We start from the raw sequence: 15261 nt of genomic DNA, 5'->3' as shown, positions 1-15261 counted from the left end.
AAAGACGTACTCATCAAGCCATCAGTGTTTTGACTCTGTTCAATTAATAGTTGAAGTGCAGAAAATATGAGGAGCAGGACAGCGAAGGCGAGACCAAGACAGACTGAGGAGCAGACTGAGACTGAGACATGGGGGCAGAAAGACGGATAGAGGGACAGAGAGGGTGAGCAGGGTGGCAGACTGCCGAGCAGACGGATCCTGGTATGGCGGGAGCTCTGGGCAGGCGTCATCTGTCCCTAGCAGACCCCCTGGGGCCACTCAGAATTCACACCCAAATACCCTCCGCTGTTTTGCTTGAGAGCGACACTAAGTTGGCACCCACAACCCAAACTATGAAATTTAGCTCTTCTTGCTGTTATTAAAACATTACAGAAATCTAAGCACGTGACGGTGTGAATATGTGTATTTACTAAACAAGCATGCTTCTGATTCCCTCTAGCTCTGGTCGCCTCACTCAGTTTTCTCAATCCGATAGTTTCTCTTCTACCACCACAGTCTAGGCCAGCTTGGCTGAAGGTGCAAAGCTACGGGATACCACTGAGACACTGCGTCTCAAGTATGTAGGACACCTTGTCTATGCTGTGCCTGCTTCACACAAGCCCTGTGAGTGGAGTCATAAGGGAGCGTCATGAAGAAGGAGTTTAATTAGGAGCAAGCCTCCAAAGGGGCCATAGAGAAAGACACTGAGCGAAGCAAGAAGAAACAGCTTTTCTGCCATTTTTTTTTAACCATGTCACCCTCATTTCCGGTCCCCTATCTTGCACATTTACTGGACTTTGTCCATGTTATACACAGCAATGTGTCTGATCAGTGTATTCTTAGACACAGTCTGTGGTTTTTGTTTGGTGTCTGAAGTCGTCATCCTCTCCTACTCACTTCTTAGTCACTTACTTCTCATTTCACACATTGGTCAAATTTGGTCTTATTGTTCTGTCCTTTTGAGAACGTAGCAGAGAAGGTGTGAAAAAAGGGCAGTTAGGAGGAAAACTTAGTGATACAAATGTTTTTGAAAAACAATAAGTTCCCAGGATAGTACTGGGGACTTCCCAGAAATGTCCCTCTTCTCTTCGACTTGGTTCACTTTTGCACTGCACTTTTGAAAGTGGATCAAAATATTTTTACAGTTGCAGTTACAGTATCTGCTCACTGGGAGTGGCATTACCAAAAACTATCACTAACCAAAAGCAGAAACACCCCCCTCAGCATGTTGGCAACAAAAGACATACAGTGGCAGAATGCCAAATATTTACAGACCTGGGGTTTCTACTTTTATCATGGTGTTCTAACCAAGATGTTCTTCTACAAGATGCTGCCGAGTATGAGGAGTAGACGAAGCAGCACACAATTCAACATGTTGCCTCTCTCATTGGTTTACTTCCTGTCTTTGCTTTACAGGATAGTCCATCCAAGAGTTTTCTTTTGGTTGGAAGTTCCCAGTTTTCAAGTGTTTAAAAACTGGGAGTGGGTGGAAATCTGTGCTGGTGTTCAGACCGGAGGAAAAAACAAAAAATTGATTTGTCATTATTTAACCAGTCAATTACGAAACAGAGGAAATCAAAGAAAAAATGTCCAATTGTTAGTGATTTTCTCAACTATTGTAATTCTAAGAATACTGTCTTTGTATTGTTTTAGCAGCAATTTGAACTATTGCTGCATTTCTGTTTGGAATAAAAAGAAAGTGGGTAAATACTTTGATACTATGCAACTATAGTATCATAAAATGGTTATCATAAAATATACTTATAGAATCTAAAACTGGCCAACATTCCTTTAGGACTCCATTTTAGTGAGAGGTTGTTCGACCATACATTTATACCTAATAAGTTATTTTTGTTTGTTGCCTTGACAAATTGATGAGTAACTCTTACCCCCGAGCAAGAATTGATATCTCCTTCACATAAAAAATATAAATAAATAAATAAATAAAGCATATGAACAAGTTATAATACAACATTAAAAAGCATAGGATGGCAAAAGTGGGCTACAAGAGTGGAAGGTCCATTTATGGCTACAGATGATCCTATTGGTTGCTGGGCTGTTTGTCAGTCTTTGGCAACAGATATGATGTCACTGAACAGGTGGGCATAACTGGGATAGGTGACATAGCATCCTTGAACCCTACCCTAAATATGTCGAGTCCTGCTGGAGAGCTAAGCCTAGGCCACATGCTTTATAGTCATGTAATACTCCTGTCCTGGCTGCCTGCACTCCATCGACGCCCAGCGCAACCATTGCCCAACCCTCTGCAGGACAGCCAGCTCAGTTACCCCATATGGGTGACACTTTTGGCCCAGCCTTTGCTCTCGTCCTCCCGCTTCGCTACACTGCTGTTTCTCCAAGAATGGAATCGAATCCCTAGTGCTCTCCACGCTGGTGGCAGTAGGTGGAAATCTGTGCTGGTGGGAAGAAAAGTTACTGGTACTTGCGTGTGTTCTCATGTGAACCAAGGAAAGGCCGGCGGTTCAGCTCTTGTCAGCATGATGTGATGCATTGCCAAGATCACGGAGGAAGCTCGGCGGGAGAAATCGAAACTTTTTTACATCTGACGCCTTTTCTTATAAATAAGAATCCAGCGTGCTGAACCTCTGTCACCCTTTTGTTCTTTCCGCGTAGAGTGCTCTAATAGAGCAAGAGGGCCTGATTCACTGCAGGTCTTCTGTATCGCCTCAGCTGATTTGTTTGGTGTGATTTCCTGAAGACTGTCAAAAGATATGAGAGACGCTTTTAAATTCAGAATTCCAGATTTCCACTCTAGGGGCCGAGGGAGGATTATGAGAGCCAGCAAATGTTGACACACTTACAGTAGATGCCTCAGCCACGAGACGCTTCAAGAATCAAACAGTTATCTCACACACACACAAAAGCGGCCCTCTAAGTTCACTAAAACCACACTCTAAACAGGCCTTTGTTGTGCTGACATAAGAGATAACTGGATTGTTATTTGTTTTCTAAGCAGGCAGATCGCTCCTGTCATTTCTGCAGCTGCTTGTGATGGAGTTGCTCGCACTTGTATCGCTTCTGTGAGTGAGAACTGGCGGAGAGAAACAAATGAGAGGAAGAAGTTCACAGAGATTAACTTATCTTAGCATCCATCTCCTTTCCTTTCTCCTGCTCGGTCGCTTTTTCTTTCTTTCTTTTTTTTTTTTTTTGCTTGACTCGAACACCTACTCTCACACACCCACGCCTGCACACGCAAACACAGATTCATTCCCCTTCTTTCCCCTCCCACATACATACACACACTTGATCAGCATCAAATACAGGGTGTGCTAAAGTAAATTTAATTACGTCTGTCTGATATGGAGCTTCAGATGAAAGTAGGAGAGCGCGGTGCAAAGCAACGACTGCACAGACAGGAGCAGGCCCATGATATTCCTCCTGTAGACTAATCTCCCTTTATTAAAGCCAGAAGGAGAGAGGGAATGGAAAGGGGTGGGGGGAGGATGGAGAAGAGTGGGAGGAGGGGGTGTCTTTGATGAGATCTGTAACTGTCAGCTACTGTACTTTTCTGCTCTCCTGCTCTGTCTTTGTCTCCCCACTTTGCGAGGCAAATGAACACAGCACCTATCGTTGCAAGGCAGGCAGACTCTCATGCTATCACACAAAGTAATGTACTGTGAAACTCATCCTTGTTGTTAAGGATGTCAACAATTTCTTTAAAAGAAAAAAGAAGGACAGATGTGGCTCTCCCTCGCCTCCCTTAAAGCTTTCTTTGTCTTAGTCGCTCCTCCAGTTAGAGGGAGTGGTAAGCCAGTGAGTGGGTTTCTGCTGTTTTGCTGCCCACTCTAATAGGGGCAGGTGGCCATCAGGTGGCCAAAACAAGAAACTGCCTTCCTTATAGCACATATATATAGTGCCTTGAAGTAGTATTTTTGTGATGTTACATTTTTAAATTTGTAACAGACTAATAAAGTGAAGTGCGTAATTGTAATATTTATTACACCACCCATGCCCCAGTGTACATGTGTATCCATCTCCTTTACTTTGACAGGTCTAAAGTACAACTGACAGCCTTCAGACATCACCTTATTAGTGAAATGAGGCCAACTGTGTGTAATTTAATCATGCAATTATTATAGTTGTGCATTCCACAAATCTGTTTTTTTATGGAAAGTTATGAGAATAAGGCTATTGTTGTTGGTTGATGGGCCGATGGTGGCGACTCTGGTGGAGTTCGCCCTATAACCGGTGGGTTGCTGGTTCAATCCCAACGCTGTCCGTCTCACTTGTGTTCTTGAGATTGCTGGTGGGCCTGGTGGCACCGGTGCATGACAACCTGTCATGTCAGACTGCCCCAGCACAGCTGTGGCCTCAATGTGTCTTACCACCATCAGCGTGGAATTCACCCCTGTGTGTGTGAATGGCTGAATGACTGATGCACTTGATAAAGTGTCATACAAGTACAAGCTATTGATCTATTACTGCTGAAAGAAAGCTCTAGGAAGTCAGGTTTCCACAACATCCCCATTGGTGAAACATGATGGTGGCAGGATTATGGTATGTGGATTTTTGTTTTCACAAGGGAACGGGAATGTAGAAGGAAAAAAAGAGATTACAGAAGTTGCACCAAGTCGGTTTCCATGTAAATACAGGATAATCCTAGGGGAAATAAATCAAAGTCATGACTGAGTTGTGCTGTGAAGAAAGGACAAAAATGTTAGTGTCAAGTTCAGAGACATACCATAAAGTAGCTGCAGCTGTAATTGCAGTAAAAGAGCTCTACATTTACAAGGCATTGAATACCACAACCCCACACCTCCTCTTTATTGTTTTTTTCCAAAGTCTTGTACTATTTTTAATTCTTCAAGTCTATGATTATATGTAGCATTGTGCTGTCGGTTGTGATTAAAATATTTGTGCCATTCTGAATGATAAGTTGTATGTAAGTGTGTTTAAAAAACAACTAAAATTTCCTTCACTCAATGTTAACAGGTTAGAGATTTCCAAAATGGTTAAGAAAATATACACTTGTCATGGAACAGCTCTATAAAACAACAAATGTACTTTAACAGTTAATTTTTAAAAATAAAATTAAAGGCTTAGGTATTTTAATTAGGATTCTTGGCTACCCGCCCAAAACACCCTTCAACTATGTTGTGCAACTGCTCTGATTTCAGACGTTGAGAAAGAAGGGCCTAAACGGCTGTGACAGCCCAGACCCAGACGCAGACGACTCGGTGGGCCACAGCCCCGAGTCCGAGGACAAGTACAGGAAAATAAACGAGGACATTGATCTGATGATCAGCAGACAGAGACTGTGTGTAAGTACTTGTCATTAACCCTTTCTTTTCCTCTCTTCCCCTGTCCCTGTTTTTTTTTTCCCCTTGGTGTCTGTCTCTTCATCTCCATGTCCCCGGCATCACTCCGTACCTTCATGCCTTCATGTTTCCCCCACCTCCTTTTTCTGTGATTGTGGAACCTGGCCAGGCATTGAACAAGAAGGAGAACAAGGGCAGTGAGAGCCCGGAGCTCGACTCTGCTCTCATCCTCACCCCACGCACTGAGGAGAAATACAAACAGATTAATGAGGAGTTTGATCACATGATAAAAACTCATAAGATCCCTGTAAGTACTGAGGGAGCAACCCCGTCGCTCAGCTGCTTTTCAATGGCAAATGTTGAGCTAACCCAGCTAACCACAGTTGTTTTTAACTGGACTAATTGCACAAAGAGAGTGAGAGTAAGCTCAAAGTGCGATTACAGTGTTTATTTACAATGAAGAAATTACAGTTCTTCAAACTTGCTTGCTTACATTTGAGGAACAGCCCTCTAATCTGACAGAAGTGTGACCGCAGCTCACAGGCGTTTTCCTCTATTAATTGCAGACTTTCTCTCAAGAAAAAAAAAAATATATTATCTGACTTTCCCACCTTGAACTCATTCCGCCCGCACTACTGTTGCCTGTGTCCCGGGGGGAGTGTGGTGTGCATGTGTTTGTCCTTTTGCTGCCTGCACCAAAACAGCGCTCAGTCACCTGCAACATCAGGGGTTTGGAGTTAGAGGGGGAGGTGTTGGCGGGGGGGGAGGTGGCAGGCAGCATGGCAGAGAAACTATAGCAGATGTTCCATGTTCTTCACAAACCTGAAATTATTGAAGGCATCTTTGTGGGCACAAGTCAAGGTAGCGTCTGCAAGATTTATGATGTTAATTTTGCAAAGTAAGCTGACACAAACCACAAAATAGGGACTTCTTTTCCATTTAAACTGACCCCTGTTCCTCATTCAGAATGCACCATATTGAAGTGGTTAGCGCTTTGGCACTTGCATAGAGAGACATAATTCCACAGTATATTAGTAAGAGGAGAACAGTAGTATCTAGCCCACGTGGAGCAGGAGGCGATGTGGTTAGAAAAAAGGCAGGGGTTGCTGAGTTGAAGGGTGGACTATGTACACAACAAGTGGCAGTTCAGCGTGTGGTCAGGGCGGCTGCCAAGCGCTGAACCTCTGGATTGCATGGGGACTGTTGGCAGGGGGTGGGGGAGCTGTGGGGAAAGACAAGGGAGGAAGATGAGTGAAAACAGGAAGGATGGCACCAGCTAGAAGACAGTTCACAAACGGGGCCCTTTGCTCCCAGTAATGGGGGACGTAGACAGCTCCCACTACAAAGAAGGCAATGATAAGCTCTGAAAGTCCAGTGAGGACTCTAAAATGGAAGAAATGGCGGACTGTGTGGGTGACTGGATTGGCAGTTACACTGAAGCGTGCAAAAGCTCACAATGAAAATGGTAGAAACAACCATTTTTGTATGTTGAAATAATATTTGTCCTTAGCAATGTAGAGGGAAAAGAATCATAGAAGTTGAGGCAATTCTAAGGCACCAAGCCGGTTTCCATGTACAGCAGGCCGATGCTCACGATGCACTCCCTCCGCATCTTGAAGACACATGGCAGTAATTTAGAGGCCTATTTTCTACTTCCTAAAGCTAACATAAAGGATCAACCACTTCCAGGGCACTCCCAAGGTTAAATCCTTCTGCCAAATGACACAATAAATATGACAAACTGAATGCCTCAGGGCTGTCGGGTTAGCTTGACTCGTGTTCCTGATTGAGCTGCTGGCTGATCTTCGCCAACCATTTAAACACCTGGTGTTGGCTCAGTGACGTAGACGGGAAAATAATTCTTAATTTCCTCTAAAAGAAAACGTATCCAGGAACTGCTATTTAGAAGGTAAATCTATTACATTTTATTTTTGCCTTCTTAGGAGAACACAATGCCAAATCTTTATCCAAGTAACCCATAGAATTTATTTTGGGCTATTTTGTAATAGTCCAGAAAAATACTCAGATCAGACATGAGTCTGTTTCTGATCTCAAGATGTAGGAAAGTGAAACAAAAAGTTTTCAGTCGTGCCATTCTTAGGACTTGTTTGTTTAGATGCTAAGTCATGCTAAATCAAACTGGAATGCTAAAGGGTCTCCATGGCCAGAATTACTAACAAGAGAATTTCCTGTTCTTTGTTAACAATCTTTTCTAGTCTTACTTATTCTTTCTTTCTTTACCACTCTCTTGTTTGGATTTTTAAAATTTTCTGTACATGTCCAGTCCACTTTTTTCTTCTTTCTTCACATTCATTCATCCATTTGAAAATGTGTTGTCTTTTCATGTCATCTGTACTCTTCAGCCATTCTGTCTTTATTCTCCACTCATGGAGTGTTTCTGAATCGTCATTTTGTCTCTTTTTTTTATCCACTCTTTACTAAACGCCCTAATCTTTCATTTACTCACCTGAATGGTTGTTACCTTTAGTCTAATCTTTGTCTTTTTCATATATTTCTCTCATCTCTTTCCCAGCAGGCCGTGCCCCCATCGAACTACGACATGCCCGTCTCTATCCCCACAAGCAACCAGAACAATTTAATCTACAGCCATCCTGGTGGGTCCCTAGGCAACCACAATCTGTTGCCACTAGCGCACCATGGTCTACAGAGAAACAGCATGTCTCCAGGAGTGACACATAGACCCCCCAGTGCAGGTAACGCAGGTAGTGCCCCATGTGCACCCGTGCACCCCCTCAACCCCAAAGCATGCGGTTATCCCATCTGTCTGTCTTTTTGAGCAAGCGTGTGAACCTGTCTGTCATGCTAATAGAGCCAGACACATCAAAACGTGTAATTTAATTCATGACAGCTACCCACAATGTTCCACCTAAAGGCGGTGAATGAATCTGGAGGGGGTTTTTTTTCCCTCCCACATATAATCACATATTCCCTGCTTCACTGTTTTGTCAAAGGTAACAGCAAAATGATGTAAAACAATATTAAATCCCAACCCACTGTTATTTATTGTGAGACTCTGGTGCTACTTATAAGCAGTTGAGCCTGTTGGTTTGTTATTGTTGTCCACAGTCCTTTTTCTGTCCCTGTAGCCCAAAAGGCTGTTGCCCACACCCTCAACCCTGTCATTACAACTGGATGTCTGAAACGCAGAGCACAAACTAAATATGAGCTTTGGCGCTCACCGCATCCAGCGCAAAAAACATTCTCAACCCTCCCACTCGTCCACCTCGCATGTTTTAAAAATAATAATGTGTCATTTTTCTTGGACAGCACCTTCGTGCATCCGCAGTGTCGTCCAGTTGCTCAGTGTGCTAAGGGTTTAAGTGGGAGGAAGCCTAGCTTCTCGCGTCGGACCGACACACGTTGTGATTAAAGTGGGAGAGACAGGGAGGCGGAATGGATGCTGTGTGGGTGTCTATCCTCTAATGGTTTTTTTTCTCCTCTGCTTTGCTCGTTATTTCATCTTACAGGTGGCCTCATGGGTGCTGACCTCACCACTGGCGCAGGCACCAGTGCTGGTAAGAATGGCCTCCTCTTCTCACACATGTCTGCTTGCAGACACACAAACACACATCTATGTCACCCACTCACCCACTTCGGGCCATAAAACGCATGACTAACACTAACCCAAACCCAAGTGAAGATTTGGTCCATGATGTGTTGAAGTTAGTGGTCGTGGAGTTCATATGGGAATGTTTGCTCAGTGCCTCGGCTGTGACACATCCTGCCCGCTTTCTGCTATAAAATGGTAAAACAAGTGGGGGGGAAACAGAAGCTAAAAAATTTAACCGTATGCAGAAGCTAGGCCCTGAATCTCTGGTTACATTTTACGTTTTCAAAAGAATGAAGTTTATTATTTCTGTAAAAAAAATCTTGATTTATTAAGCAACGCCAGTGGAGAAGCATGTTGATGAAATCTTGTGAGATAGCTTTTGTTTGTCCACCAGTCTGCCCCCAGGGACATGTTCAGCTCAAGTTTATAGGAAAGGGACTCCCATTTTAATGGTTAAATTTTACGGCATGCAGTGCAGAGTGTAAAAATGGGGAATTGGGGGCGTTGGTCGGGCACAGCTGGGTAGTCTTGTCTAACGCACTCCCGCACGCACACTCCCAAGGCCCTGACATCAGGGGTCAACGCCTGGCTCTCTGTCTGGTCACCCGTCGCACACAACAAACACGAGTGCGCGCAACAACAGGGCCATTTGTTGTGGCGTACGTTCCATTGACGGCGTTTCGCAGTGCGCGCCTCAAACGCAGCCTTTGTGTTGCCTTCACTGGGGGGAACAGAGGAACTCTGTGAAGGGCCCTGCGTCGCTCAGCAGCCGTGAAAAACACAACGTGGAGAGAGAGGGTCATGTGGAAGCTGAAAGATTCCATTCAGTTCTCTCTTAAATCTCATTTGAGTGGGGGTGAAGGGGGTAGAAAGAGTGTCTTGGTGGGATTGGAGGAGGGAGACCCCGGTGATAAATATCCACTGATGGTGGAAGCATGTGTGCAAATGAAAAACAGTAGGGGAACACAGATGGAAGTGTTCTACTAACTTGGTCACCCGTTTTAATGATGTTCCTACGAACTTCATTAGAGTTACAGTCCCTTTCTTAAGTATTCATGCCTCTTGAACTTTGTCTCCTTTTGTCACCTTACAACCGGAAGCTTTAATGTATTTTATTGGGATTTTATTTGTTAGACCAACAGAAGGTTGTGCATGATTGTGAAGTAGAAGAACAATTGTACAATTTATTGTTTCCAATTAAAATTAAAAAATATGCTTTAGTACTCAGTTTCCTTTACTTGTATGCCTATAATAAAAATTTTGCATCTAAACTGGCAAAATGGCCTGGGGAGAATTATTCAGAGAAGCAGACAAGAGGGCCGTGCTCCAGAGGAACTACAGAGATCCGCAGCTTAGGTGATTTAGAAGAAAGTGTGTGTTAGAATGGACCAGATAAAGTCCAGACCCAAATTTTCTTGACAATCTGGTAAGAAAATCTATGACCATATATGCCCGCTATCCAGCTATTTTACCAAGAAAAGTGACAAAATCTTCCATCTTTAGCTGTTCAAAGCTGGTAGAGACATACCCTAAGAGATTTGCAACTGTGTTGGTTTATCACATAAAATCTCAATAAAATTGGGTGAAAAATGTCAACACGCATGAATACTTTTGCAGGGCAGTCAAGGTGTTTCAAACATTGTCGCACCATAAAGAGCCTTTTGATGCCCATGATCTGTTCACTGTGTTTAAATAAGCAAAATCCACACTGTCTTAGATATGTCTATATGTCTATGGCATAACCATAAGAAACGAAAACCTTTTGGATGGATGTCTTTCAGATATGCACATAAGCACCCGATTTGTGGCACTTTCTGCAAGAGTTCAGTTTCTTTGCAAGACTAGTTGTAAAACACTGTGATTCAATCATATCTGGGACCAATTCTTTGGAGAATTGACTTGCAATGTTAACCAAAACACCCTTTTTTCTCATCTTGTGCAAATATGATACATGAAACCCAGATGTGGGGGTGTATTCAAAATCACTAAAGGTCCCCAGGTAATTCTAGTCTAGTGTAAATGGGGCATGTCACTGAAAGGCTTAGTCATCATGTCTTTTCTATGGAAATATTGCAGGCGGTGTGTGTGCACATGTGCATGTTTGCTTATTTATGCAGTATATTTTCAATCTGTCATTCCCTTAGCCGGCTGGGAGAGAGTACGAGGTGGTGAAAGGGACAGAACTGGAGAGTAAGAGACCCGTTGAGCAGAACTCTGGCTTAAGGCCCCAGCTTGTGAGATCCTAACGACTGCCATGAGCAAAACTAATTACCCATGATCCACATTTCAACCAGCACCCTCCTCACTAAAGTTCTGCAAGAATCTCTCTTCTTACCTCCCAACTTTGTCATACACCATTCACTCCCTTAAGTCTTAGGTCTACACGTGGAGCTGGATGAATAATAGACTGCACATGATAACTGGCAAAAAGTGGCCTTCAACTGCTTAAACAATGTCTTTCCTTGGTCTGAGCAACACCTTGCACCAACTGTGCAAATTGTGAGCTCGAATGTGACACCTTGGTTCAGTTGGAGAATTTGGGGTTGAATGCACATTTGGCTAAACCGCAACGGAAGAGTGTGTGAGCATGGGGAATAGAATGGAGCACGCCTGTTAGACCACAACAGGACATCAGAAATTTGTTCAGTAACAGTTAAATGTACAAGAGTTTAACCACACCTCTCTTTTTGTGTGCGTGTGTGTGTGAGCGTGAGCTTGAGCGACGTGTGTAAGAGGGAAAGAAAAGGGTGAATGAAGACACTGGAGGGGCCTCGTCAAACACATGCCCTATGTAGCCATGGAGCTAAATTAACGTTGACCCCCACACATGCACACTTATAAATAGCAGAAATAGCATGAAGCTGTTTATCTCAATCTCAGATCAGATTTTGTGCTCAGTCTGAATGTTTAACATAGCAACAGAAAAACAGGGGCTACTTGATAAGCTGTATTTAATTTTGGTACTTCCTCTAAATAGGTGACGCCAGCCTGCGTGCAGCTCCGGTTTGCAAAGTAGCATAAAAGGAGTAGGAGGAGGAGGATAGAATTGAACTCTGGATATCATGTCTTCAGCTGATGTAGGGATTCAGTCTATGTTGAATGCTACCACCCTCAAATCAGCTGCAGAATAGAGAGATTTGAGTCACAGTTCTCGCTTCATTAGTGTAATTGGTCGGTGATTTTACTTTTGAAGTGCTTAAGGACTGGCCTCTGCCACTCATGATTACAGTCATCCAGCATATAATTGACTGGACTGCAGCCATCTCTACAGGGCGGGAACACACAGATGTCTGATTAGCTGGCACCGTGATGAAATCCATGTCTTCTTGACCAAAGTGTGTATTAACGTCTCTCTATAGTGTGCCGTCTATTTTACTCATCTGTAGAGAAACACTGATGTACTTCCTGCTGGGTTATTTACCAAAGTATATGTGTATGTGTTGCGTGGCAGGCTTTGTGTGTGAGTGAGGTCTCATTCATCCTTCTCCACATGCACCCACTCAGTCTCATAAAGGGCCCGCCATGAGAATGAGAAAGCGGCTGTGCTGAAGAGGCAGCTGCCTCTTTACAAGTGTGAGAAAGACACTGGAGCTAAGAGGGGTCCGACACAAAAACACATGTGCAATCATATGCAAGGCTTGGAAGCACCCTTATGCCATGCTGGGCAACCTGTGCTTATAGCGCTTTGTAAATTTGTCACGTTCCAACCACGAATTTCAATTTATTTTATCGGATCTGTGTAGTATCTGTGAGGTCCTTAGTAATTGGTCAAAATAAAGTCCCAGAAGTAACCTGTTTAGTAAATAGTCTGCCTGTCTGTAATTTAATGTCAGCATGAAACCAGCTATTCTATGAACAGAAGCATCATGAAGACTAAGGAACACAGGTGGTCAGAGACGACCTTGTGGAGAGTTTTAAAGCAGTTTTTGATTATAAACATTCTAAGCTTTCAACATCTCAGTGCAGTGTTCAATCCATCATCTGAAAATGAAAGGATTATGGCACAACTACTGTCCACAACAACTGGCGAGCCAGATGAGAAAAGCATTATTCAGAGAAGGAGCCAAGAGACCTTTGTTACCCCTTGTAGAGCTGCAGAGATCCACACCTCAGGTGGAAGAATCTGTCAACAGGGCAAGTTTTTATCATGCAGTCCTCACATATAGTCATTCTGAAGCGGAAGGACAAAAAGGTGCAAGACGTCTTGTTTGTAGTTTCCCGCAGGTCATGTTAAAGTGTAATAAAAGGTACACTTTTCAGATCAGAGCTAAATAGTACTTTGTGACCTTCATGAAAACCACTTTGTGATGGAAAACTATTTTTGCACATCAGCCTGAACACTACATCACAGCCAAGGAAAACGATGGTGGCAAACTGAACACTACATCACAGCCAAGGAAAACGATGGTGGCAAACTCATATAATGGTAATGCTTTTATTCAGTAGGAACAGAAGAGTTTGCAAAAGTTATTGGAAGACAGGTGGAACTAAATACAGGGCAATCCTGCAAGAAAATCTTAGGGTGATGAGGATGTTCTCTTTCCAGCAAGACAACAGCGCTAAACATCAATGCAGCTGCTGCAAAGGAATACTTTAAATGAAAGCATATTTGTACGCTTGCCTGTTGGAAGTACAGATCTAAATCTAATCTGTGGCAAGACTCAAGATGCTCACAGATGCTCTCTATCCAATGTGACTAAGCTTGAGCTATTCTGCTGTTAAGAATGGGCAATAATGTTTATATGTGCAAAGCTAGTCAAGAAGTACAGCCAAAAAACTTGGTGGTTCTACACTCTAGAGCTGACTCACTGGAACTTATTATTAATGTATGGCATAATTTATAAACTTTTCAATGTTGGAACATTTATGAACTGTGTGTTAAATCACAAGAAAATATGTATCTTCTTGTTGTGTAACATGACAAAATGTGGAAAGATTCAAGGGGAATGAAAACTTTTACAAGATACTGCATGTGCTATTTATAAGAAAATGTCCGGATTTACACACAAGCTGATCTGCCTACAAAAAATTATTATAAAACATACACAAAATGACCCACAACTCAATGCTAACAAAAGCTTAAACATGGTTATAAATCACAGTTGTCAGCAATAACACTCACACCAAGAACGACATGCTGTTTTTCTCGTTTTCTTGTCAGCCTCATTTTCTCTCACCGCCAGCGGTCGTTTACTCTTCAAATTGTTCAAATTGAGCTTTTGAGACTTTTCATTTCCAAACAACAACAACAACAAAAAAAACCTCGCTCTCAAATTAAACAAAGATCAGCGAGGGAAATTGCCCAGGAAGACATCTGCGTCTCATTTTTCCCCCGGAGTATATGATTAGGAAATTCATTTATGTCTAACGTATAATTCCTGCCCGTCTTTCAAGTGGGAACGTCCACACTGCTCCCTGTGTTCTACCCCTTTGGACGATCGGATGGGGAAGTAAGGGGAAAAACAGCCCACGGTACGAAGTTAGAAACAAAGACTTTGTTGCCTGGCAGTGTTCTCTACCCTCAGCCTTTTTTAATGATGTTGGTAGGATTTCACCCCACCATTTTTCTTGTGTCGGAGAAAGTGGATCTTAAGCAGCAACAGAGTAGTTTTTTTGTGCGGAGCGATGACTTAGTCCTGCTTTATTTTGATTTATTTATTGACCTCATTCTTTTGTGGTCTTGTGACCCATAATTAGATGTTTTTACGAGGTTAATTCGCTGTGGCTGAGACATAAAGTCTTTGTTGACAGAAACTGAGGTAAAGGGTGTGTTCATCATATGACTTCCTAACAAATGACTGTTACTGTTGTGATAATCTGTTTGACTGTGGGTCTGTGGGTGCGCTTTTCTATGAGTCCCCGTCTACTATAAGTGTCCCAATAAAATTCCTACCACAGGGTTGGGGAAAGGAGACAGAAACACCTAAAAGTGTCCAAAGGGAGAAAATGAATTCATGTATTCCCTGATTAGGCAAATTACAGTCAGCAGGGGATAGAGTTTTGCTAAACTTTTCAGAAAAGGTTTAAAAAGACAACACCTCAGTTGTTTTTGTTAAATATCAGGTCCGAAAAGGAGCATTTTTAATGTTTTTTCCTGTGTGTTTTGTTCTGTCAGGAAATGGCTACGGGAACCACCGCAACTCTCCTGGCCTGCTAGTTTCCTCAGGTGGAATGAACAAGAACATGCAGGCAAAGTCCCCCCCACCCATGAACCTGGGCATGAACAACCGCAAACCTGACCTACGCGTGCTCATCCCCCCTGGGGCCAAGAACAACATGCCCTCCATTGTGAGTAATCTCTGCATCCTTCATTTGACATCCTTTCTCTCCTCATCTGCTTTCCCCATTGTATGTGATATGACCTGTATCTGGGTCTCTTATTGTTTATTTCCTTTTTCTTTCTCTCACTGCTGCTTTTATCTCTTCGTATCA

The 15261-nt window shown here is 43.0% G+C and overlaps 1 protein-coding gene across 13 annotated transcripts in view; it reads left to right on the top strand.

The window, feature by feature from the left end:
• The window catches only part of mef2cb (myocyte enhancer factor 2cb), an 85574-nt gene that overhangs the window by 61609 nt on the left and 8704 nt on the right, over window positions 1-15261 (top strand). For 4 of the 13 annotated variants that reach the window (XM_044109775.1, XM_044109749.1, XM_044109758.1 and 1 more), the window contains 5 exons: window positions 5118-5261; window positions 5428-5565; window positions 7792-7972; window positions 8747-8794; window positions 14945-15117. In XM_044109775.1, coding sequence (XP_043965710.1) covers window positions 5118-5261; window positions 5428-5565; window positions 7792-7972; window positions 8747-8794; window positions 14945-15117 — 684 coding nt within the window. The remainder of the gene's footprint in view (window positions 1-5117; window positions 5262-5427; window positions 5566-7791; window positions 7973-8746; window positions 8795-14944; window positions 15118-15261) is intronic. The other 9 variants (XM_044109812.1, XM_044109790.1, XM_044109839.1 and 6 more) reach the window with 5 other exon arrangements.

The sequence above is a fragment of the Gambusia affinis genome, linkage group LG03 (genome assembly GCF_019740435.1).
Source record: "Gambusia affinis linkage group LG03, SWU_Gaff_1.0, whole genome shotgun sequence".
Lineage (NCBI taxonomy): Eukaryota > Metazoa > Chordata > Actinopteri > Cyprinodontiformes > Poeciliidae > Gambusia > Gambusia affinis.
This window is presented reverse-complemented; position numbering and strand designations above follow the sequence as displayed.